The sequence below is a fragment of the Protopterus annectens genome, chromosome 1.part2, assembly GCF_019279795.1.
Source record: "Protopterus annectens isolate FY-2018-M chromosome 1.part2, PAN1.0, whole genome shotgun sequence".
Lineage (NCBI taxonomy): Eukaryota > Metazoa > Chordata > Ceratodontiformes > Protopteridae > Protopterus > Protopterus annectens.
The window spans coordinates 89,469,250-89,496,418 of NC_056727.1; the positions used below are offsets into that span (position 1 = coordinate 89,469,250).

The 27,169-nt window shown below is 46.1% G+C and overlaps 1 protein-coding gene across 1 annotated transcript in view; it reads left to right on the top strand.

Moving 5' to 3' along the window:
• The window catches only part of PAPOLG (poly(A) polymerase gamma), a gene marked incomplete in the record, with an annotated part of 1,229,485 nt that overhangs the window by 822,370 nt on the left and 379,946 nt on the right, over nucleotides 1-27,169 (top strand). Inside the window, 1 exon segment of the mRNA XM_044054963.1 lies at nucleotides 4,475-4,554. Within this exon segment, the coding sequence (XP_043910898.1) occupies nucleotides 4,475-4,554 (80 nt within the window).

The window sequence follows — 27,169 nt, forward strand, 5'->3', positions numbered from 1 at the left end:
TTCCATATGCAAGACTGCATATGAGGAAACTACAGTGGTACTTAAAAAGTCTATGGAGTCAACATTATCACAGCCTGGAAACAATGATTCCTATCATACCTTGCCTACGCCTGGAATTCCTATGGTGGGCAGAGGCCTGCCACCAAAACTAGGGACTACCATTCACACTACCCCCTGCCGCCCAAACCCTAACTACAGATGCATCAGACTATGCATGGGTGGCTCACCTGGCAAGAAAGTGCATTCAGGGCAAATGGAACCCAAATCAAATGCACCTACATATCAATCAAAAAGAAATGTTAGCTGTACAGAATGCTCTGACAGCCTTCAAGGACTACGTTCTTCCAGGACAACTAATGGTAAAGACGGACAACACCACGGTTATGTGGTACATAAACAAGAGGGGGGGGGTACACATTCTTACCCCCTCTGCAGCCTAGCTTGTAGAACACAGCCTTGAGCTACCAAGTGCACCTACAAGCTCAATTCCTGCCAGGAAATTTGAATACACTGGCAGACGAACTAAGCAGAAATCTCATGGACCCACACAAGTGGAAACTGGAACCACGGATTTTCAACATGTTGACAAGCAAATGGAGGAGCCCAGACATAGATCTATTTGCCTTCCCCTAGAACTACCAGTTGGACAAGTTTTGCACAAGGACTCCCCGCAAAAAAGCCTGGAAAGTGGATGCTCTGTCCTTCAGCTGGAGAAACCTATCAGTTTACTCCTTTCTCCCTCTGCCTCTGCTCTCCAAAGTTCTGCTAAAAGTCAAACAGGACAAACCAAGAATGATTTTTATTGCTCCAGACTGGCTACGCCAACACTGGTACCCACTCTTGCGCAGTGTCACAAATATCTCCATGACACCTGCCTCCGACCCCTTCCTTGCTGTCTCAGCAGAAGAACCAAATTCTGCACCCTCAGCTTCCAACACTGAATCTTGCAGCCTGGCTAATCACTTCATCCCTCAGCAAACCTGTGATGGATGTCATCTTGGAGGCGAGAAGACCTAGTACTAAAAAAATCTTATGCTGACAAATGGAAAAGATTCTGTGCCTGGAACCAGTCTTTAGGGATGAGCACAGCAGCGCTCAATTTACCTCAGATTTTGCCATACTTAACTGAGATGCTTCACGAGGGCCTGTCTTTTTCCTCTATTAAAATCCACGCTTCAGCTATTTCAGCACACTACAACACAGAACCACCCCTCTTCTCTCATCCCCTGCTCAAGCAGTATCTCAGAGGGGCAAAGCTTGAGACCACCCAGGAGAGCTCCTACCCCTGCCTGGGATCTAAACTTTGTTTTGGAAAAACTCACTCTACCTCCTTTCGAGCCAGCTGCTACTGCAGACTTAAAATTTCTTTCTTGGAAAACAGCCTTCCTTTTAGCAATCACTTCAGCTAGAAGGATATCTGAATTACAAGCCCTTATGGCAGTGGAGCCTTTCATCATCTTTCATGCGGACAGGGTATCTCTGAGGACCAATCCATCCTTCATGCCCAAGGTGGTTTCCAGTGTGGCTCTTAATCAGTCCATTCATTTGCCAACCTTCTTTCCCAATCCACAGAACAAAGGGGAACAGATTCTGCATTCCTTGGATGTGCACAGACAACTTAGATTCTACTTGCCCAGGACTAAATCTCGAAGAAAATCTGAACAATTGCTGGTGGCATTTGCTGCAGGGGCAGAGGGGAAGGCTATTTCAAAACAAACCATTTCTAAATGGATAAGCCATTGCATTCATTTCTGCTATAAGCACCATGGACAACCTATTCCCCAGGGGATCAGATCTCACTCCACTAGGGCTGCTTCTACTTCTGCAGCCTTTCTCAGAGGTGTTCCTACCAGGGATATTCTAGAAGCTGCTACCTGGAGTTATGTGCATACTTTCACCAAGCATTATAATTTACCAATTTTCTCTTAAGTCCAGAGGTGGCTTTACCACTGCCGTCTTGTAGGGCCTTATAGCTGGCCCTAATGCTGTATAAACTCCTCCTCCCAACCATAGCTTTGGGAATCTACCCAAATGTAATGACTGCAACAGTGAAACACGAAGAACATACTACAGTTGTGTACACTTACCATAAATGTAGATGTTCGAGTGTATTCATTGTTGCAGTCCTGGTTAATCTCCCTCCAGCCCCCTACTTTTCTCTGGCTATACCTCTACCTTCTTTTACTATGCTTAAAAGCCTTTTTGGTGTATTTGCTTTTGGTTGGAGGTATATTTTTGTGTGTTTAATTTTATTTGCTCCCCATTAGCGGGGCACCTGACATCTGGGGCAAGAAAAACTGATATAATGGCGTCGGATGCATGTTTTTATACCCCTGACGACCTGACATCATGGAAGAAGGGACAGCAACCGACGCAGGACCCAAGACTTTAATCAGGCCGACTGAGGGCAACCTGCCGGCAGATTAGCCAAATGTAATGACTGCAACAGTGAATACACTCGAACATCTACATTTATGGTAAGTGTACACAACTGTACTTTTCTTTTGCAACAAGCAGGCATGGTTAACATATTGCCATGCAAACTATCTACATGGTTGTCTTGCTGCATTAGATACCTTTGCAAAAAAAAACTCTACTGGTCAAATAAAACCTATCACTGGAATTGCAGCTTTAGTGGCATTCTTCAGGTTCGTGCCTGTGAAACAGCTATATGATGTGCTGTAATATTTTCACCAGTACTTGCAACTTGGATATCTTTAAAGACTAGAGCATGTTTGGTAAGGCTGTGTCATTATCATCTTTCCCTTTGCTTTCGCTGCTGTTTCCACACTTGTTCAGAAGTGGATTGCTGTTTGAATTAGTCCCATAGCAAACAATGGTTTTAATAAAGACACCCAATGCATCTGCAACATTTCTGTATCCTAGAATATGGAGCATATTGACCTGCAATTCTGCTTTTCTACTGACCTTTCTTTTTCTCTCAGGAAGAAATTGATGGACTAAGGCAAGGTGCTTCTTCAGGTCTTTGCAAAATCCTTCATTGAAGGAAGACTTCTAGTCATGACAGGTATTCAAAGGCAGTGAACAAACTGCTGGTCAAGATGATTTAAATGGAGTTTGAGAGTACCATTTATCAATCATTTGCTTCCTTTCTTTTACATTCACAGTAGTTTGTTTAACCAGGGTAGAGAAGTGATCCACATAGACCTTTGTCATACTCTGCCTGGATGCACTGTCTGCCTAAATAACTTGGTCAGAGTCACACACCTCATATATTTAGTCCTCTGCACCAACTGCCAAACAGCAGTTTCCTTGACTACCTCTGAGTGTAATGGTGAATGTGCTTTGCTCACATTCACAAGGGCACAACTGATAACTAGCATATGAATGACATCTTAAATGCAGAGTTGGTATTACTACTTTCCCCGTTGCGCTTACCTTAGTTTTTCCCTGAAATTAATGGGAGCGTAATCTATTTTAACATGGTTTGCCAGCTAAGGAAGTTACCTTCTGAACATTCTTTCTGTAGTGGTAAAGCATTGCAGACCATTTTGTTTTTTATTTTAAGTCACTCTGTGACAGTTCAGCCACAACTCATGAAACCAAGAGGTTACAGATCTCCATTTTCAGATGTGAATTAATTTCTGTTATGCTCTCTTGTGGTTTCCTATTACTTTGTGACCATTTGAAGTGATATGCAAGTGTACATGCAAAACATAAAGTTTAACAGACTGGACTAGTCTGAAAAATTACAAAATTGTTAAGAACTTGTCGTAAGAACACACAAAGTAATAGTGTTATGGGAACTTAACTTTACTTGACTTTGGTGAGTATTCATTTGTTGATATGTTTTCTTGGTGGTGTTTCTATCCATGAGTACTGACTGCCATTCCCACTCGCTCAGCTTTGAGCTCATTTGATCCCATGTAACTGATGAGACCCAGCATGAAGGTGAAGGCCATATGATGAGGCAACATATAGACAGCCATGAAAGTAGTTTGTGCCTCAACAGTATAAGCTGATTCTAGAAGCTTGGGCATGCCTTTTAGGCTCTAATCCCCTCCTGTTGGCAGATACTAGCATCCACGTCACCCTGGGGAGGCCTAAAGTGATCATCCCTATGCATATGCATACTTCCATTCACACAGTAATGAGAGCTACTGTCACTAGTTTGTCATCCCCCAGCCCACATACCAAGACCTTGGTTATTGTGTTGCTTGTAAGCCACCACTTGCTAGCTTGATGGTGTTAAGACAACTGCTTCTACTCCCTTCACGCATGATAGGTGAGCCAGCACTAGCCACTCCTTGCCATCATCCTCCCTACCAGTTTCTTCCAGAGTACGAGCTCCAGTCGTCAGAGTTGTAGTCAGTGCATATTTCCGTTGTATATCTCATAGCTGCACAGCATTTAATGAAATTAAAGATTCCTGTAATTCCTGTAAAAGTGCTAAAATATGAAAGGATGAACGGTATTGAGTAGCTTGTGACTCTGACTTTTTTTTTTCCTTTAGGAATATCACACCTGGAAATAAAACTGCAGCTTCTTCTGTAGAAAGAAACTCGAGTTATGCATCTCCAGATCTTTGTGCAAGTATGTATTTTACACATGCACACAAACACAGATTTCTTTGCATGCACGCATTTTAAGTGATCTCACAGAACTACATTTGCTTCTGTAAAAGCTCTAATTTATGTCTCCAAAGTATCTTTTTCTTCATTTTTATTTTTGCTGTGTTACTCTGCCTGTATATTTTGGCTGTTCCTGCTGTGTATACTGTGTTTCCTCTATTTTGGTGTGGAGAAGATAGCGTAGTGTACACATATTTTCATTAGTTGGTTCTTCCTCGCAACATATTCCTTTCTGCGTGTGTTACTCTGCCTATATTTGAAATATTTTATTTTTAATTTGCTGATCAAGGTAGAGTTCTCTTTTCAAAGGACAAAAGAGAACAATTTTACAAATTATCCTGGATAATCGAATAAAGTAAAGCTACTTTAAGCAGAACTTGCAAAATCAAGTATTTTAGTACCTCTTAGTATCTACAAAAAGGATGTTTGATTACAGTGTGTTAAGACTACAGCTGTGCTACATATCTGCAAATATAATATGTGCACAAAGAAAAATGCATATGAGTAGGAGGAATGAGGAAGGTAGAGAGGTGAGGGTGGACTCGGTGGAGGGAGATAAAGGTGTTTAAAGAATCTGTAAAAATCTAAAGGCCAGATAGGCATTATTTGAGTGTGTGTTGCTGCTAGAGGTGGAAGATGGTGATGTTATGTTGTCCCATCTCACCTTCGTTTTTGCTGGTTGGGTTCGGAGCCGATCCTCCGCGCCAACTCTGAGATTGCGACTACTGGTTCAAGCTAATTACTTTGTGCTTTTTACACTATATTGTTGTCATTCTCAGGTTTTTGTTGTTCATCTGACTCGTTAGAGCGTATACTATCCCCTGTTAGTCTAACGACCCCTTCCTCTTCTTCTTGTGGGTGTTTTTGGCCATTGTTTTCTCCTCAGGCCTTGCTTCCCCTTCGAGCCCGTTTAAATTAGAGGGATGTCCTTCAAGAATGCAACTGCAGTCATAACATATGGGTTGTCCTGCCTCAGGCAGCCCTCGGTCGGCCGGATTCCAAAGTCTGGGTCCGGCGTCGGCTGGTGTCGCCTCCTCTCCGACGTCAGAACGGCTGGAGTATAAAGGCATTGGCAGACGCCATCTTCTTCAGTCTTTCTTGCCGCGCGGTGCCCTAAGCAGAAGCAGTTCGCAAGTGCCAGTCGGTCAGCTCCTGTGTTTTCAGTTACCGAAGTCATCTAAAAACTAAGTACCACGTTGGGGAACATTTTTTCTTGCCTCAGCCGATGTCAGAACAAATTGAGAAAGTTAATAATTGTTTGTCTTGTGGTAAACAAATACCTCATAAGGACTTCCATTCTTACTGCCTCCCTTGCCTGGGCCCAGACCACGACGTCTCGGCCTGTGCTGCCTGTGCTTGCTTTAATAAGCGCACTCTCAGGCGTCGGGTAGAATTTGCCGAAGACTTTTTCGGCGAATCCTTCGCTTATATCATGCCGTCGGAACAACCGACAGCACAAATTACCAAAAAACGAAATGACCAGGACCGACATCCGCGGCCCGCGTCCTCTACCGATATTTCTCCTAAGCCCTCCGTGAGTGCTTCGGTCCCTTCGGAAGCGGTAATTCAACCGCTCCAGGCCGACACAGCGGTAACACGTCCTTCGGTCCCGGAGACTACACCGGTGCCGGTTATTGATTTTCCTCCAGAAACCGAAGTTCTGGATCTACCCGACACCATTCCCGTGGACAAGGTTACTCCTGCACGTGGGGCAGCTAGGCCTCCTGTATCCATGTCCATCAAGGCCTTTACACGTGCTAAGGCCGCCAGCCAGGCCAAGGCCCATCCTAAACCTTCTGCCCAGGCCCCTTCTTCTGATAAACAGATCATGTCTCTTGCTGCAGATCTGATCTCTCTTATCAGGGGGTCTCCGCCTCACCCAGACAGAGGTTCTCAGCCGCCTGCAGAGAAAAGGCCTAGAACTGAGCAGGCTGACAACCTCTCTTCAGATGAAGCCTCTGGGGATTCTGAGCATTCAGATACCCAAGAAGAATCTTTCCAGGCCTATGAGGACTCTGATGCTGAGGAGTCAATTCCCTCTGCCTCTCCTCCAGAGGATTTTTCGTTCGGTGAAGTCCTCCACTCTATGAGGGAGCATTTTAAGTGGCAGGGTCAGGAATTTTCTGATTCTAGGAAAAGGCTACGTACTTTCCTCAAGTTACCCCAGCACAGACCTTTAGCTATCACTCCAGTTATGGATGTCCTGGATGATGTTTTCTCCGACTCCAGTGCTAATCCTGATTCTCTCCCTCCTGCTCCTGTCAAGCCAGACAGATATTACAGAGTCCCTGACACTCACAAGCATCTCTTTAAGGCCCACTCTGTGGATCTTGAAACTATTTCACAGGGCCCCAAAGGAGTGGCTACTTCCTCAGCCAAGAATCCACTGCCAGCGGATAGGGAAGCAAGGTCCCTGGAGAGATGGGGTAAAAAAGTTTATACCTCTACCACCCTTGCCATGAGGTCACTTAACTGCCTTTTTCATATGTTTCAGTACCAGGATTATTTACTGGATGATTTACAGAAAAAGCTAGCCTCTCCTGAGTCAATTGATAGAAAGGCATTGCAGGATCTGGTCCATAATACTCAGCAGGTTAGCAATCATTTTCTTCAGTGTGGTTATGATGCATTGGAGGCTTCATGTAGGGCAGCTATGACAGGGGCTGTTATACGTAGACATGCTTGGTTAAAAGAACAGCCACTGCCAGACCATGTTAAAGTAAAGTTACTTGATGCACCTCTGGAAAAACAGAAGCTTTTTGGTGCTAATGCACAAGATGTGTTGAAGACATTTGAGGAAAAGGCTAAATCAGTTCAGACAGTCAAAGATTTCCTCCAGGTTCAGCCACCCAGATTCAGCAGGAATTGGCCTTCAAAGAATTGGTCCTTTCCAGACACTGACAAGTTTCAAAGGGGAAAAAACAGGCGTGCTCGAGGTAGAGGGCAATACCGAGGCTCCTACAGGGGCCGCCAATGGCAACCACCAAATCAAAGAAGTGGCGCAGGCAGCCCAGCTGCACCACAAGGACAATCACAATGACTTGACTTTCATGCCGCCTACCAAAGCTCAAAGAGAAGCACCTTTAGGCGGAAAATTATCCTTATTCTCAAAGAACTGGCATATCTTAACCAAGGACAACTGGATTCTGGATTTAATAGACAAAGGTTACAGATTCCACTTCCATACTTTACCAATAAGACAAGGCATGCCAAACCTGCCATATCATCAAAGGGCAGAGGCACTCAGTCAAGTTTCAAAGCTGCTAAGAATAAAAGCAATAGAAAAGGTCCCTCCTCAGGAACAAGGCCAGGGATTTTATTCAAGACTGTTCCTTGTTCCAAGAAAAGAAAACAAATGGAGGCCTATACTGGACTTGTCTACTCTAAATACTTTTCTCATTGTGCCAAAGTTCAAAATGCTGACGTTACAGCAACTCCTTCCCATGCTGGGCAAGGGGTCTTGGCTGGTCACTCTGGACCTCAAGGAGGCATACCTGCATGTCCCAATCAGACACAGTTGCAGAAGATACCTCAGATTTCTTGCAGGGACAGAGCATTATCCATTCTCAGCATTGCCGTTTGGCTTATCTACTGCGCCCAGAGTGTTCACGAAATGCCTGGCATCAGTAGTGGCACACTGCAGACTCCAGGGGATTCAAATATACCCCTACCTGGACGACTGCCTGATACAAGCAGACAACAAACAAACCTTAATAACAAACTTGGACTATGTCATTCAATTACTACAGGCCTTGGGATACACAGTCAACGTTCAAAAATCAAGACTACTGCCATCCCAACAGATTGTTTTCCTAGGAGCCAAACTGGACACAGAAACACAAATGGCCTTTCTCACAGAAGAAAAACAAGAGCAGTTACCAGAGTATTTCAAAGGCCTAGCAAAGCTCTCCCAGCTGACTGCAAGGAAAATCCTGCAGGCCCTGGGGTTCATGGCATCTTGCATTCTTCTGGTACCTTTGGCAAGACTTCATATGAGAAAGCTGCAATGGTACTTAAAGAGCTTATGGTCCCAACACAGCCAAAGCCTAGAGGACGTAATTCCACTTATTCCATGTCTGCAAAGGGAATTTTTGTGGTGGGCTCAAGCAAGTCAGTTAAACAAAGGCATGTCTTTCAACAAACCTCAAGCAGGTCAAATCATTACAACAGACTCCTCGGATCATGGATGGGGGGCGCACATGGAGGACAGATGCATTCAAGGGCAATGGAACCCAAGGGAAAGGCATCTGCACATAAATCAAAAAGAGATGTTGGCAGTGATACGTGCAATCGAGACTTTCGAAAAATCACTTCAACAAGAACAGTTGCTAATAAGGACAGACAACACCACTGTTATGTGGTATATAAACAAGCAGGGAGGCACTCATTCTTATCCCCTCTGCAGATTAACAATGATTCTTTGGGAAAAGTCCCTGAGTCTGAAGATCCACTTGCAATCCCAGTTTGTGCCAGGCAAGGACAACGTTCTGGCGGACAAGCTGAGCAGAAATTTCTGGGATCCGCACGAATGGATGCTGCATCCTCACATTTTCTCACAAATAACAAGGGCATGGGGAAGACCGGACATAGATCTTTTTGCTTCTCACCTAAACCGTCACCTGGAAAAGTTTTGTACAAGAACTCCCCATCCTCTAGCCTGGAAAACGGATGCTCTCTCCTTCAGCTGGAATTCCCTAACAATTTATGCATTCCCTCCTCTACCACTGCTGACCAAGGTGATACTGAAGATCAAAGCAGAACAGCCAACAGGCATTTTGATAGCTCCAGACTGGCCAAGGCAGCACTGGTACCCATTGCTGTTGAGCATAACTCGGACCAAACCGTGGCCTCTGCTTCTAACCCAGCACAATTACAGGACTGTTCATCAAAACCTGCAAACATTGCATCTGACAGCCTGGCGGTTACCATAACTCCTTCCGATATCTCTTTCCAAAGAAGTTCAAGAGATTTTACTGGAAGCACGCAGACCTTCCACCAGAAAGACCTATTCAGCCAATTGGAAGAGATTCATCATCTGGAATGCCAACAAGGGTCAGGATGCAACAGTATTGAGCATACCTCAGATATTAGAATACTTGGCAGAAATGTTTCATACTGGTTTCTCATATTCTTCTATAAAGATTCACGCTTCAACAATCTCAGCAAAATACAATTGTGATCCACCTGTGTTCTCACATCCCTTGCTAAGACAGTTCCTAAGAGGGATAAAGAATATCAAACCTCCCAGAAAACCACCAGTACCTGCATGGGACCTCAATTTCGTCTTGGAAACATTAACTCTTCCTCCCTTCGAACCAGCAGCATCTTCAGAAATGCAATTTCTCTCCTGGAAAACGGTTTTCCTACTGGCAGTAACATCAGCAAGAAGAGTCTCGGAGATACAGGCACTCATGGCAGTACCTCCCTTTCTCATTTTTCATCAGGACAGAGTCTCTCTAAGGACCAATCCTTCTTTCATGCCAAAAGTAATTTCCAGGGTGTCTCTAAATCAAGCCATTCAACTGCCTACATTCTTCCCCAATCCTCAAAACAAGGGGGAAAAGCTGCTGCATACTTTGGACATACACAGACAACTACGCTACTACTTGGACAGAACAAAGACCACCAGAAAGTCTGACCAACTGTTCGTAGCCTATGCTGCTGGAGTTCAAGGAAAAGCAATCTCCAAACAAACAATTTCAAAATGGATTGGACACTGCATCAGATTCTGCTATTCCTTTCATGGAAAAGGTGTGCCAGCCAATATTAGGCCACACTCCACCAGAGCTATAGCCACATCCACAGCTTTCCTAAGAGGAGTGGCTACAAAGGACATTCTAGAGGCTGCTACATGGAGCTCCGTGCATACATTTACCAAGCATTACAACCTGCCTTTATACTCCAGATCCCGAGCAGACTTTGCTTCGGCAGTCCTGCAGGGCATTTTAGCTACACCAACCCTTTATTAGTTCCAACCACCCCCAGCTTGGCTATGGTATTCAACCCATATGCAGTTGCATTCTTGAAGGACATAGTACAGTTTTGTACCTACCATAAATGTAGATGTCCGATAGATGTGCAACTGCAGTCGGATTTTCCTTCCCTCCTACCCCTCTGCAATTTTCTTTTTGGGTCCACTACCCCTATTCCTATTAGCTGGGGGTATCTTTTATGGTGTATCTGTTTATTACTGTTGTGAATGTCTGGAATTGTTTATCCATTCACCAAATTTAGCCTTCCTTGGAGGGCACCTGGCATCTGGGGCAAGAAACACTGAAGAAAATGGCGTCGGCCAATGCCTTTATACTCCAGCCGTTCTGAAGTCGGAGAGGAGGCGACACCAGCCGACGCCGGACCCAGACTTTGGAATCCGGCCGACCGAGGGCTGCCTGAGGCAGGACAACCCATATGTTATGACTGCAGTTGCATATCTTTCGGACATCTACATTTATGGCAGGTACAAAAATGTACTTTCTTCTTTTTCCCCACCCTTTCTGGAATAGCTGTTTAAGTTAGAGGCTCTCCTATTGGGGGAGTCGCATTTTAACTTAGAGGCTCTCCCCCTTTTTCCTTCTAAAAGAAAAATAAAGTTTTTCCGTTATTGTTTGGGCTAGCCATTACAGCCTTGTAGTATTTAGTTGTTGCGTGCTGTTAGCTTATAGCTTTGTTTTTTCTAGTGCTGTGAAGAATTTATTTTCTGTCAATTATCCACTATGTCCAGAGTCAAAACCCTCTGGGTTCAAAAAATGCAACTTGTGTTGCCAAAAAATGTCCCTTACAGATGGGTACACGAGTTGTGTATATTGTTTAGGGGCTGTTCACCTGCAGGACTCTTGCTCGATCTGTCATGCTTTCAGCTCCAGAGTCCTGCAGGAGAGAAAAAATAAGCTAATTGTGTGGCCTTCTGAAGAACCCTCAAGATTCTTCGTCTCAGGGTCCTCAGCCAGGTAGTGTCCGAAAAACACACTAAGCCATCAGTTCGGAACAGACAAAATCCACTGAAAAACCTTCGGTTCTGTCAGTTCCCAGCATTGGTTCCAACAAAGCTAAGTCTCCGGCAGCTCCATCTGTGTCCTCAGAGCCAGTCCGGACCCATAAGAGAACAAGGTCTCCTTCTTTGGAGCTGGTACACTCTGCTCCACAATCTCCTTTACTTCAACCTGGAGCGGGCAGTCACCGGTCCTTTTCGCACTCCTTTCGGTCCTCCAGGCTTTCAGATCATGACGTGGACAGAGTGGTCAATAGGCTTCTCAAGTCACAGGGACTTGCTAAATTACGATCGAGCCCAACCCATAAGGAATTGGCAACTTCAGCCCAACCAGCTTCTCCATTGGTTCCTTCTCCAGCTCACTTGAGCTCGCAGCCGGAGTGCATGGAGATCGTGGTGGTGGAACTGTCGGCTCTGGTTACTTCTCCTTTATTGGTTCCGACGCCTGCTCTGATCTCCTCGATGTCTGTCTGTCGAGGGATTTGGGCACCGAAGCTCGGCATCGGACCCTTGTCCGACCCCACTCTCCCTCTCGGAGCTTCGGTGCAGGTGAGCTCGGCTCCAACATCAGCCTCGGAGCCATCGCTCTCGGTTCGCAGGAGATCCCTGGGCTCTTTGGGGCCGGGTGCTCCTTTGACTCGGGATCGTGGCACCTTCGAGGTGATGAGGAGCATGCTGTCTCCTGAGACTGCTCTACCCTCTGCTCCATTGGCTCCTTCTCCCTCGGTGCCTGTGCCTGCCTTTGACACTCATCCTGCCTCCAAGTGTAGGGAATCTGTGCCCCAGGATGCCCCATTGGGCGACCCCACCTCTTCTGAAACCTCCCTCGAACATTCGGAGGAGGTCCCTTGGAAGAAAAGATGTAAGAGGAAGCATCTAGACTCCCCTGTGTCTATCACTTCAGACACAGACGTGGATGAATCGGAAGGGTCCCCCTTTGAGGATGTCTCCTTTTCAGACATCTTGGAAATCCTTAGACAGAGAGGTGGCTGGAAGCCCCTAGCCCCTTCTGAGGATAAGTCTGTCTACCTGGATGCATTTGGTTCCCGACCTTCCACCTCTTGGGTGTGTCTGCCTTTTGACCCAGTTTTGTCTGTAATGAGTTGAAAGGCGTGGAGCGCTCCAGAGACCATGGAACCAGTTTCGAGAAGACCAAATAAATTTATTACTGCTCCCGAGGATAAGCCCTTCCTTTCCAAAGGGATCCCTGTTGATGCCATGGTGGTGGCAACAGCCACCAAGAAGGAACTTGTGGAAACTTCATCTGTCCATCCACCGAACAAGGAGTCTCGTATGATGGACAGGTATGGGAAGCTTATGTTTTCTTCAGCGTCCTTTACTCTCAGGTCACTGAATTACTTGTCACACTTCACACGACCTCAGAGGAATCTCCTGAGGGAGTTAAGAGATACCTGCCAGATCCTACAGCTGAGGGAGTTGTGAACAGGGCGGCTTCCCAGCTTGCAACCTTGACCTCAGTGGTTAACTCCACCATGAGGCTCATTTCTTATGTGACAGATGGAGCGAGTAGGGCAGCAGGTACCGGAGTAGCTTTGCGGAGACACTCCTGGATGCGCCTTTGTCAGTTTGCGGAGCCTTTCAAGTCTTCATTTACCAATACCCCCTTCGATGGCTCGTCCTTGTTCGGGCCTCAGGTAAAAGAGACTCTCACCAGGTGAACATGATGGCAAGACTCTCTGTGCTGTTGAAGTCCATTTTTTCATTCCATATAGACCCGATCCTAAATGTCAGAAGAGTGGAAAGATGTGGTTCTGAAAATCCCAGGGAGCTTCGCCTGACACGCGTAGAGATTTTTACCCTAGGGGCAGAGGGGGAAACAATGGAAGACGCCACCCTCGCAGCAGAGTGACAGAGATACATTCTCTGCTAGGCCCTTCCAGCACTCCTGAAGGGAGGCCTGACTGTCCGCCTCTTGAGGCAGCCGGGGGCAGACTATCACAGTACCTAGCAGCTTGTCAAACTATCACAAGAGAAACATGGGTACTGTCGATAATATGCAGGGGCTACAAAATTCCTTTTTCTCAGTTACCCCCCTCAAAAGAAAAACATTCTATCCCAGATGTTCCACCCTGTCTTCGGGATCACGCAATCCTAGAGGTACAAAGACTGCTAGAAAAAAGAGCCATCCCTGCAGACCAAATTGGATCGAGAACTCGAGGTTCTTTTTAGTTCCACAAAAGACAGGGGACTGAAGACCCATTTTGGATCTCAGCAAGCTAAACAAATTGGTAAAAAAGACGAAGTTCCGGATGGTAACACTGCAGTCCATTCTTCCCTTCTTGGGTCAGGACAATTGGATGTGCTCCATAGATCTCCAGGACGCATACTACCACATAAAAATGGACAGGCAATCCAGGAGATTCCTCCTATGCTTCCGGCTGGGAGCCAGTCATTGCCAGTTCAGAGCCCTGCCCTTTGGTCTCACCACAGCCACCAGGGTGTTCAAGTGTATGGCAGTGGTCACGGCTCACCTGAGGGGTCTAGGATTCCAGGTGTTTCCATATCTAGACGACTGGCTCCTCACTGCTACCACTGAGCATCAACTGATCAAAGCATGAGACTACACAATCCAAACTTGTTCCCAGCTAGGCATCACCATAAACTGCGAAAAGTCTGCCGTGTTGCCTTGTCAGTCTGTTACCTTTATAGGGGCAGAGTTAGATACAAGACGCATGATAGCAAAACTACCTCAAGACAGGGTGTCAGCCATTCGTCAGCAAGTTTTGTTTCTCATAAAGAAGATGAGAGTTCAGGCAAGAGAAGTTTTACAAGTCTTGGGCTGAATGGCTGCTGCAATTACACTAGTTCCTTTGGCACGTTTCTACATGCGGATTCTGCAGTGGCTTCTTGTCATTGAGTGGTCTTTCCAGGATTTACCAATGTCGCACATGATCTTGATCATGGAAACTTGCAAAAAGAACTTAGTATGGTGGCTTGTCTCCCCCCAGGTTACTATGGGCAGACCCTTTCTAGACCCCCATCCTGTAGCCACAGTGATCACAGATGCCTCCCAGATAGGGTGAGGGGGGACATTATCTGGGACAGACTGTCCAAGGAATGTGGCAACCTCACGAGTACCATTTGCACATCAGTGTTCTAGAGATGAGAGTGGTGCTTTTGGTATTGCAAGCACTTCAAGACTCTGTACCTACCGGGACCATTGCAATATAGACAGACAATACGTCAGTGGTATGGTACATCAACAAGTAGGGCGGTACCAGATCTTACTCCTTGTGTCGGGAGGCTCTTTGAGTATGGCAGTGGGCAATGTCTTCCCATCTTTTTCTGATTGCGATGCACATTCCCAGAAAATCCAACATGATAGAGGACAGGCACAGCAGGGCTATCCTCATGCTTCACAAGTAGTCCCTGAACCAAGAAGTTGCAGACTTGATTTTTCGCAAATGGGGCCAGCCATGCTGCGATCTTTTTGCCACTCCCATCAACAACAAATGCAGCAGCTACTTCTCCATAGTCCCCCCTCTGGAACATTCACCCAGGGATGCACTTGTTCAAGATTGGCCTCCGGGACTACTCTATGCCTTTCCACCTTTCCCTCTAATTCCAAAGATACTTCAGAAAGCAAAGTCAGTGGGTTGCAAACTCATCCTCATTGCTTCTTACTGGCCTCATCAGATATGGTTCCAGTTTCTTCACCATCATCTTCAACTGGAGCCTTGGATACTGGACTCTGTTCTGGACCTCCTGATGCATCAGTCAGGCGGGTTACCTCCTTCCATCCAAACTCTCAAGCTGACTGCTTGGTTCCTCCACTTCCAGTCTTAGCCAGGCTCCCAAACATTTTCCTGGCTGTACAACACATTCCTGTTGTCTTCTCACAAGCCCACTACCAGGAGGCTTTACACTAGCAAATGGAAGGGGTTCTCTTATTGGGCGAAGAGTAATGACATTGATCTCTTCACTGCTCCTGTTCACAGGATTCTTGATTTTCTGGCCGAAACCTTCGAAAGAGGGGCAGCTACAGCTACTATTAGGGTCCAACTAGCTGCCATCTTCGGTTCTAACATCAATTCCCATAAGTTGTGCAGAGCATTCTTACGAGATACAACTCTTTTACAGCCCCCGGTAAGAGAACCCCCCCCCCCTTCCAGAACTAAACTTGGTTTTAGCTTCTTTGGTTTTTCCACCTTTTAAACCAGCATCTTGTCCCTGAAATTTCTGTCTTGGAAAACCCTCTTCTTGGTTGCTATAACCTCAGCTAGAAAGGTTTCTGAATTACATGCTTTGTCTATTCGCCCACCATATCTCACTTTTCACAATGATAGAGTCTGTCTTAGGACCAATCCTTCCTTCTTCCTAAAGGTATGTTCAGAGTATAACTTAAATCAGTCCATTGAGCTTCCTGTGTTCTTCCCCAATTAAGGCAATAAGGCAGAGTATAGATTCCACCAATTGGATGTTCATAGACAATTATGTTTTTATTTACACAGGACCAAAGACCTTAGAAAATCAGACCAATTGTTTGTATCCTTTGCTGACAATAAACAAGGATGTTCATCGTGCATACAGCTGCAGTCATAACAGATGGGTTCTCCTGCCGTCAGGCGGGTCCTCGGTCGGCCGAATTCCAAAGTCTAGGTCCGACGTCGGTTGTCGTCGCTTCTTCCCTGACGTCAGTGCGACAGGGGTATAAAAGAGCCAACCGACACCATTTTCTTCAGTCTTTTTTGCCGCGTGGTGCCCGAAGCAGAAGCAGTTCGCAAGTGCCGGTCGGCCAGCTCCTGAGATTACAAAAAATTTGGAACCGAAGTCGTCTTAAAAGCTAAGTACCCCATTGGGGAAACTTTTTCTCGCCTCAGACCGATGTCAGACAAAGTTAATAATTGTATTTCTTGTGGGAAGCAAATACCGCATAAGGATTTCCATTCCCTCTGTATACCTTGTTTAGGTACTAGGCACAGACCACGACGTCTCGGTCTGTCGTTTTTGTGCTACATTCAAGCACTATTAAGCGTCGGGCGGAGTTTGCCCAGCATTATTTTGGGAAAACATTTAACTATACTATGTTGTCGGATACTCCGACTCAGGTTTTGTCTAAAAAACGCAAAGACAAGGACCGACACTCGAGGTCCGCGGCCTCTACTGACACCACGTCAAAGCTGACTACACGTGGTCCAGTTCTCAGCGAGGCACCTACGCAGCCCCTGATTACCGACGACACATCTTTGGCGGTGTCTCCTGTACCCATGGTCGCAGGCTCCTCGGCCCACACCCTGACTACAGATACCGAAGCCACGCTTGGCATTGAAACACAGAATGTGGACAGGTCCACCTCCACTCAAGGTGTCTTCAGACCTTCCTCTTCTTTCTCCATCAAGGCTTTCACCAAGTCTAAAGCTACCATGCACCCTAAGAGACCAGCTACACAGGGCCCATCTCCAGGCCCCATGCCTAAGAAGCAGATGCTTAAAATGGCTGAGGATTTAATTACTCTAATCAGAGGTTCTCAGCCACCTACGCACAAAATACCCAGAGTGGAGGAAGATTCCCCCTCCTGTGATCAGGGCTCCATTATTTCAGAGCACTATCAGGAACAGTCTTACTCTCCTTTTGAAGACTCTGATGCAGAGGAATCTATTCCTTCTGTATCCCCCCCTGAGGATTACTCTCTTGGTGAAACTCTGCATACCTTAAGGGAACACTTCCACTGGGAAGGCCAGGATTATTCAGATTCCAAGAAAAGGCTCAGGGAATTTCTTTTGTTACCCCAGCACAGGCCTCTGGCTATATCTCCTGTCCTGGACATCCTAGATGATGTTTACTCGGAGGCCTGCCTTAACCTGGACTCTCTCCCTCCAGCTCCAGTTAAGCCTGACAGGTACTACAGGGTTCCTGACTCACACCAATTTCTATACAAAAGCCATGCTGCTGACCTAGAAACCATCTCACAGGGGCCCAAGGGAGTTAAGGCCTCCATTGCCAAAAATCCATTGCCTTCCGAGAGAGATTCCAGATCCTTAGAAAGGTGGGGGGAAAAGGTATATACCTCTGCTACCTTATCCATGAGGGCCTTAAACTGTCAGTTTCATATGCTAAAATACCAACAGTTTCTGTTATCTCAATTGAAAAGTAAAATGTCACAACCTGAACAACCAGACATGAAGGAGTTGCAGGATTTGATGCATAGTGCAGAACAAGTAGGTAAACATACCTTACAATGTGGTTTTGATACTCTAGAGGCCTCATGTAGAGCTGCTGTTACAGGCTCAGTCATACGTAGGCATGCCTGGCTCAAGGAATAAGCCTTGCCTGATCATGTCAAAGCTAAATTACTAGACGCCCCTCTTCAAAAGGATGTACTATTCGGGGCAAATGCTGAGGAAGTATTACGGAAAATGGAGGAAAAGGCTAAATCAATGCAAATTGTGAAAGAATTTCTGCAGGTTCAACCCCCACGTTTTAGTAGAAATTGGACTTCCAAAAACTGGTCCTTTCCTGCCACAGACAGACCCCAAAGAGGCAGATACAGGCGCCTGAGGGGCAGAGGACAAACACAAGGCTCGTACAGAGGCAGACAATGGCAAGCTCCTACACAAAGAGGTGGTGAGGACAACTCGCAATCTTTCAGAAAGCAAAACCAATGACTTTCCCCTCTGCATGCCAACCAGGTCTCAAATGGCAGCCCCCTTAGGAGGAAAGCTGGCACTATTCTCAAAAAAATTGGCATATTGTCACAAAGGACAAATGGATCCTGAACATTATAAACAGAGGCTACAAATTCCATTTTCATACCCTTCCAAAAATAAAAGGCATGCCAAACCTGCCACAATCAAAGGGCAGAGGCACAAAAGCAAATTTCAGATCTTATAAACATGAAAGCTATTCAAGAGGTACCTACGCACGAACAAGGTCAAGGTTTTTATTCCAGGCTATTTCTGGTGCCAAGGAAGGGCAAAGATTGGAGACCTATTTTGGATCTTTCCATCCTAAACACATTCCTACTCGTACCAAAATTCAAGATGCTCACTCTACAGCAACTTCTTCCCATGTTGGGCAAGGAGTCTTGGCTGGTAACACTGGACCTCAAGGAGGCATACCTGCATGTCCCAGTCAGACAAAATTGCAGAAGATACCTCAGATTTCTTGCTGGTTCAATACATTATCAATTCTCTGCATTGCCCTTTGGTTTATCTACTGCGCCCAGAGTATTCACGAAATGCCTGGCATCAGTAATTGCCTACTGCAGACTTCAAGGGATACAAATATACCCTTATTTGGACGACTGCCTGATCCAAGCGGACAGCAAGCACATTCTTCTGAAACGTCTGGCTTATGTAATAATGTTATTAAACTCTCTAGGATACACAGTCAACAAAGAGAAATCAAGACTAATACCCTCTCGGAAGATAATTTTCCTGGGTGCCAATTTGGACACAAACACCCAGATGGCCTACCTCACGCCAGAGAAGCAGGGGCAACTAATTCAATATTTCAGAACACTGGCAAATTGCACCAGGCTGACTGCAAGGAAAATCCTGCAGGCTCTGGGATTCATGGCATCTTGCATCTTACTAATCCCATGTGCAAAGCTGCATATGAGAAAACTACAATGGTACCTAAAAAGCATATGGTCTCAACACAGCCACAGTTTGGAAACAATGATACCACTAATTCCATGTCTGCAAAAGGAATTTCTGTGGTGGGCTCAAGCATGCCAAACAAACTCAGGTCTTCCATTCAGCAGGCCTCAAGCAGATCAAGTCATCACAACAGACGCCTCGGACTACGCCTGGGGGGTGCACATAACAGACCGGTGCATTCAGGGCAAATGGACCCAAAAAGAAAAGCACCTTCACATCAATCAACAAGAAATGCTAGCAGTGATAAATGCTATTACAGCCTTCAAGGACCTTCTACAACCAGGTCAGCTATTGATAAGAACAGACAACACCACAGTTATGTGGTACATAAACAAGCAGGGAGGAACACATTCTTATCCCCTATGCAGACTGGCCATGTCACTTTGGAACATGGCCATGGACTTACAAATGGAACTACAAGCGCAGTACTTGCCAGGCATGGAAAACACGCTGGCAGACAACCTAAGCAGGAACATGACAGATCCACACGAATGGAAGTTGCATCCAAAAGTTTTTACAGAAATAATCCAAGAATGGGGAAGGCCAGACATAGATCTCTTTGCCTCCCACAAAAATCATCAATTGACAAAATTCTGCTCAAGGATCTTCCATCCAAAGGCCTGGAGAGTGGACGCTCTCTCTTTCAGTTGGACATCAATGACAGTTTATGCCTTCCCACCTCTTCCTCTGCTGCCCAAAGTCCTATTGAAGACCAGAGCAGACAGACCAAAGATGATCCTCATTGCTCCGGACTGGCCAAGGCAACACTGGTACCCACTACTAAGGAGCCTGACGCATTCCCCACCATGGACCCTGCCTCTAATGCCTCTTCTTCTGACTCAGCACAGCTTCAAAACTCTTCAGTCAGCTGAAGACACTCAATCTAGCCGCATGGAAGATTCCTTAGCATCACAGCAGGCCCTGCTCTCCAAGGAGGTGCAGGATGTCATTTTGGAGGCCAGAAGGCCATCAACTAGAAAAGCTTACTCTGCAAAATGGAAACGTTTTTGTGTTTGGAATGAGAAAAAGGGCCAGTGCCCTGGAAAACTGAATTTACCTCAAATACTACAATATTTGGCCGAATTGCTAAGCAGTGGACTTTCGTTCTCCTCCATCAAAATCCATGCCTCAGCCATTTCTGCAGAATACAATACTGATCCACCTTTATTCTCTCACCCTCTAAGACAGTTCCTCAGAGGGGCTAAGAATTTAAGACCTCCAAGAAAACAACCAATACCTGCTTGGGATCTTAATTTCATTCTGGAAAAACTGACTTTGCCCCCTTTTGAACCAGCTGCCTCATCAGATTTACAATATCTGTCCTGGAAAACAGCTTTCCTTCTGGCTATCACTTCAGCTCGTAGAGTTTCAGAACTACAGGCTCTTATGGCTGTCCAGCCTTTCATCATCTTCCATCAGGACAGAGTTTCATTATGTACCAACCCGTCCTTTATGCCTAAAGTGGTATCCAGGGTAACTTTAAATCAGGCCATACATTTACTACTTTTTATCCTAATCCTCAAAACAAAGGGGAGAGATTATTGCATTCCTTGGACATCCACAGACAACTGCATTATTATTTGGACAGAACAAAGCCTTTCAGAAAATCAGAACAGCTTTTTGTGGCCTATGCGGTAGGAGCTCAAGGAAAGTCAATATCCAAACAGACAATCTCAAAATGGATAGCCCACCGCATACTCTCTTGCTATTCCTTTCATGGAAAAACTGTACCTACAGGCATTGGAACTCATTCCACCAGGGCCACAGCCACCTCTGCAGCCTTCCTCAGAGGAGTGCCTACCAAGGATATTTTATAAGCAGCCACTTGGAGTTCTGTGCATACCTTCTCTAAGCACTACAGCCTACCATTATACTCCAAGTCTAGAGCAGACTTTGCAACTGCAGTCTTGCAGGGCATTTTGGCTCCTCCTAGCTCCACCTAGTGCCTACCACCCCTTTCTTAGCTTTGGGATTCTACCCATCTGTTATGACTGCAGCTGTATGCACGATGAACATAGTACAGTTTTGTACCTACCATAAATGTAGATGTTTGAGTGCTAATACAGCTGCAGTCCAGGTTTCCCTCCCACCTTCCCCTCTAGGGGTATTCTTTTATGGTGTATTTGCTTGCAACTACTGTTTTTTGATTATATTGCATTGCATTATTACATTATTTTATGTATTGCCTTCCTTCTGGGGGCACCTGACATCTGGGGCAAGAAAGACTGAAGAAAATGGCATCGTCTGGTTCTTTTATACCCCTGTCGCACTGACGTCAGGGAAGAAGTGATGACAACCGATGCCGGACCTAGACTTTGGAATTCGGCCGACCGAGGACCCGCCTGACGGCAGGAGAACCCATCTGATGTCCTTCAAGAATGCAACTGCAGTCATAACATATGGGTTGTCCTGCCTCAGGCAGCCCTCGGTCGGCCGAATTCCAAAGTCTGGGTCCGGCGTCGGCCGGTGTCGCCTCCTCTCTGACGGCTGGAGTATAAAGGCTTCGGCCGACGCCATCTTCAGTCTTTCTTGCCGCGCGGTGCCCGAAGCAGAAGCAGTTCGCAAGTGCCGGTCGGTCAGCTCCTGTGTTTTCAGTACCGAAGTCATCTAATAGCGAAGTACCCCGTTGGGGAACATTTTTTCTTGCCTCAGCCGATGTCAGAACAAATTGAGAAAGTTAATAATTGTTTGTCTTGTGGTAAACAAATACCAAGGACTTCCATTCTTACTGCCTTCCTTGCCTGGGCCCAGGCCACGACGTCTCGGCCTGTGCTTGCTTTAATAAGCGCACTCTCAGGCGCCGGGCAGAATTTGCCAAAGACTTTTCAGGTGAATCTTTCGCGTATATCATGCCGTCGGATCAACCAAGTCAATCTACCAAAAAACGAAAGGACCGGGACCGACATCCTCGGCCCGCGTCCACCACCGATACACCTCCTAAACCCTCCGCTAGTGCTTCGGTCCCTTCGGAAGCGGTAATTCAACCGCTCCAGGCCGACGACACAGCTTTACCACGTCCTTCGGTCTCTGAGACCTCTCCGGTGCCAGTTGTTGATTTTCCTCCGGAAACCGAAGTTCTGGATCTACCCGACACCATTCCTGTAGACAAGGTTACTCCTGCACATGGGGCTGCAAGGCCTCCTGTATCCATGTCCATCAAGGCCTTTGCACGTGCTAAGGCCGCCAGCCAGGCCAAGGCCCATCCTAAACCTGCTGCTCAGGCCCCTTCTTATGATAAACACATCATGTCTCTTGCTGCAGATCTTATTTCTCTTATCAGGCGGTCTCAGCCACCTGCAGAGAAAAGGCCCAGAACTGAGCAGGCTGACAACCTCTCTTCAGATGAAGCCTCTGGGGATTCTGAGCATTCAGATACCCAAGAAGAATCCTTCCAGGCCTATGAGGACTCTGATCCTGAGGAATCAATTCCCTCTGCCTCCCCTCCAGAGGATTTCTCGTTTGGTGAAGTCCTGCACTCTGAGGGAACATTTTAAATGGCAGGGTCAGGAATTCTCTGATTCCAGGAAAAAGCTACGTACCTTCCTCAAGCTTCCCCAGCACAGACCTTTAGCTATTCCTCCAGTTATGGATGTTTTGGATGATGTTTTCTCTGACTCCAGTGCTAACCCTGATTCTCCCCCCCCCTGCTCCTGTCAAGCCAGACAGATATTATAGGGTCCCTGACGCTCACAAACATCTCTTTAAGGCCCACTCTGTGGATCTAGAAACTATTTCGCAGGACCCCAAGGGAGTGGCTACTTCCACTGCCAAGAATCCACTGCCAGCGGATAGGGAAGCTAGGTCCCTGGAGAGATGGGGTAAAAAAGTTTATACCTCTACCACCCTAGCCATGAGGTCACTTAACTGCCTTTTTCATATGTTTCAGTACCAGGATTTTTTACTGGATGATTTACGGAAAAAGCTAGCCTCTCCTGAGCCTATTGATAGAAAAGCATTGCAGGATCATATACATAACACTCAGCAGGTTAACAATCATTTTCTTCAGTGTAGTTATGATGCATTGGAGGCTTCATGTAGGGCAGCTATGACTGGGGCTGTGATACGTAGACATGCTTGGTTAAAAGATCAGCCATTGCCAGACCATGTTAAAGTAAAGTTGCTTGATGCACCTCTGGAAAAACAGAAGCTTTTTGGTGCTAATGCGCAAGATGTGTTGAAATCCATTGAGGAAAAAGCTAAGTCAGTACAGACAGTCAAGGATTTCCTCCAGGTTCAGCCACCCAGATTCAGCAGAAACTGGCCTTCAAAGAATTGGTCCTTCCCAGACTCTGACAAGTTTCAAAGGGGAAAAAGGCGTGCCCGAGGTAGAGGGCAATACCGAGGATCCTGCAGGGGCTGCCAATGGCAACCTCCAAATCAAAGAAGTGGCAGGCAGCCCAGCTGCACCACAAGGACAATCACAATGACTTGACTTTCATACCGCCTACAAAGGCTCAAAGAGAAGCACCTTTGGGCGGAAAATTATCCTTATTCTCAAAAAACTGGCATATCTTAACCAAGGACAACTGGATTCTGGATTTAATAGACAAGGGTTACAGATTCCACTTCCATACTTTACCAATAAGACAAGGCATGCCAAACCTGCCACATCATCAAAGGGCAGAGGCACTCACTCAAGTTTCAAAGCTGTTAAGTATAAAAGCAATAGAAAGGGTTCCTCCTCAAGAACAAGGCCAGGGATTTTATTCAAGACTGTTCCTTGTTCCAAGAAAAGAAAACAAATGGAGGCCTATACTGGACTTGTCTACTCTAAATACTTTTCTCATTGTGCCAAAGTTCAAAATGCTGACGTTGCAGCAACTCCTTCCCATGCTGGGCAAGGAGTCTTAGCTGGTCACTCTGGACCTCAAGGAGGCATATACCTGCATGTCCCAATCAGACAAAGCTGCAGAAGATACCTCAGATTTCTTGCAGGGACAGAGCATTATCAATTCTCAGCATTGCCGTTTGGCTTATCTGCTGAGCCCAGAGTGTTCACGAAATGCCTGGCATCAGTAGTGGCACACTGCAGACTCCAGGGGATTCAAATATACCCCTACCTGGACGACTGCCTCATTCAAGCAGACAACAAACAAACCTTAATAGCAAACTTGGACTATGTCATTCAACTACTACAGGCCTTGGGATACACAGTCAACATTCAGAAATCAAGACTACTGCCATCCCAACAAATTATTTTTCTAGGAGCCAAACTGGACACAGAAACTCAAATGGCCTACCTCACAGAGGAAAAACAACAGCAGTTACCAGAGTACTTCAAAGGCCTAGCAAAGCTCTCCCATCTGACTGCAAGGAAAATCCTGCAGGCCCTGGGGTTCATGGCATCTTGCATTCTTCTGATACCTTTGGCAAGACTTCATATGAGAAAGCTGCAATGGTACTTGAAAAGCTTATGGTCCCAACACAGCCAAAGCCTAGAGGATGTAATCCCACTTATTCCATGTTTGCAAAAAGAATTTTTGTGGTGGGCTCAAGCAAGTCAGTTAAACAAAGGCATGTCTTTCAACAGACCTCAAGCAGGTCAAATGATTACAACAGACGCCTCAGATCATGGATGGGGGGCGCGCACAGAGGGCAGATGCATTCAAGGTCTATGGACACCAAGGGAAAGACATCTGCACATAAACCAAAAAGAGATGTTGGCAGTGATACATGCAATCGAGACTTTGGAAAAATCACTACAACAAGGACATTTGCTAATAAGGACAGACAACACCACTGTCATGTGGTATATAAACAAGCAGGGAGGCACTCAGTCTTATCCCCTCTGCAGGCTAACAATGATTCTCTGGGAAAAATCCCTGAGTCTGAAGATACATTTGCAATCCCAGTTTGTCCCAGGCAAGGACAATGTACTGGCGGACAAGCTGAGCAGAAATTTCTTGGATCCACACGAATGGATGCTGCATCCTCACATTTTCTCACAAATAACAAAGACATGGGGAAGACCGGACGTAGATCTCTTTGCTTCTCACATGAATCATCACCTGAAAAAGTTCTGCACAAGGACCCACCATCCTCTAGCCTGGAAAACGGATGCTCTCTCCTTCAGCTGGAATTCCCTAAAAATTTATGCATTCCCTCCTCTACCTCTGCTGACCAAGGTGATACTGAAGATCAAAGCAGAACAACCAACAGGCATTTTGATAGCTCCAGACTGGCCAAGGCAACACTGGTACCCATTGCTGTTGAGCATAACTCGGACCAAACCGTGGCCTCTGCCCCTATGGCCCCTGCTTCTAACACAACACAATTACAGGACTGTCCACCAAAACCTGAAAACATTGCATCTGACAGCCTGGAGGTTACCATGACTCCTTCCGCTATCTCTCTTTCCAAAAAAGTTCAAGAGATCTTACTGGAAGCACGCAGACCTTCCACCAGAAAAACCTATTTAGCCAAGTGGAAGAGATTCAGCATCTGGAATGCCAACAGGGGTCAGGATACAACATTACTGAGTATACCTCAGATATTGGAATACTTGGCAGAAATGTTTCATACTGGACTCTCATATTCTTCTATAAAGATTCACGCCTCAGCAGTCTCAGCAAAATACAATTGTGATCCACCAGTGTTTTCACATCCTTTGCTAAGACAGTTCCTAAGAGGAATAAAGAATATCAAACCTCCCAGAAAACAGCCAGTACCTGCATGGGACCTCAATTTCGTCTTGGAAAAATTAACTCTTCCTCCTTTTGAGCCAGCAGCAACTTCAGAAATGCAATTTCTATCATGGAAAACGGTTTTTCTATTGGCAGTCACATCTGCAAGAAGAGTCTCGGAGATACAGGCACTCATGGCAGTATCTCCCTTCCTCATTTTTCATCAGGACAGAGTTTCTCTAAGAACCAATCCTACATTCATGCCAAAAGTAATTTCCAGGGTGTCCCTAAATCAAGCTATTCACCTGCCTACTTTCTTCCCCAATCCGCAAAACAGGGGGGGGGGACTGCTGCATACTTTGGACATACACTGGCAACTACGCTACTACTTGGACAGAACTAAGGCCACCAGAAAAATCTGACCAACTGTTTGTAGCCTATGCTGCTGGAGTACAAGGAAAAGCAATCTCCAAACAAACAATTTCAAAATGGATTGGACACTGCATCAGATTCTGCTATTCTTTCCATGGAAAAGGTGTGCCAGACAATATTAGGCCACATTCCACCAGAGCTATAGCCACATCCACAGCTTTCCTAAGAGGAGAGGCTACAAAGGACATTCTACAGGCTGCTACATGGAGCTCCGTGCATACATTTACCAAGCACTACAACCTGCCCTTATACTCCAGATCCCGAGCAGGCTTTGCTTCGGCAGTCCTGCAGGGCGTTTTAGCTACACCATCCCTTTCGTAGTTCCATTCCCCCCCAGCTTGGCTTTGGTATTCAACCCATATGTTATGACTGCAGCTGCATTCTTGAAGGACATAGTTTTGTACCTACCATAAATGTAGATGTCCGATAGATATGCAACTGCAGTCGGATTTTCCCACCCTCCTACCCCTCTGCAACTTTCTTTATGGGTCCACTACCCCTATTCCTATTAGCTGGGGGTATCTCCTATGGTGTATCTGTTTATTACTGTTGTGTATGTCTGGAATTGTTTATCCATTCACCAAATTTAGCCTTCCTAGGAGGGCACCTGGCATCTGGGGCAAGAAACGCTGAAGAAGATGGCGTCGGCCGATGCCTTTATACTCCAGCCGTTCTGACGTCGGAGAGGAGGCGACACCGGCCGACGTCGGACCCAGACTTTGGAATCCGGCCGACCGAGGGCTGCCTGAGGCAGGACAACCCATATGTTATGACTGCAGTTGCATATCTATCGGACATCTACATTTATGGTAGATACAAAACTGTACTTTATGACTGCAGCTGTATTAGCACTCGAACCTCTACATTTATGGTAGGTACAAAACTGTACTTTCTCCAGTTTCAAAAGTGACC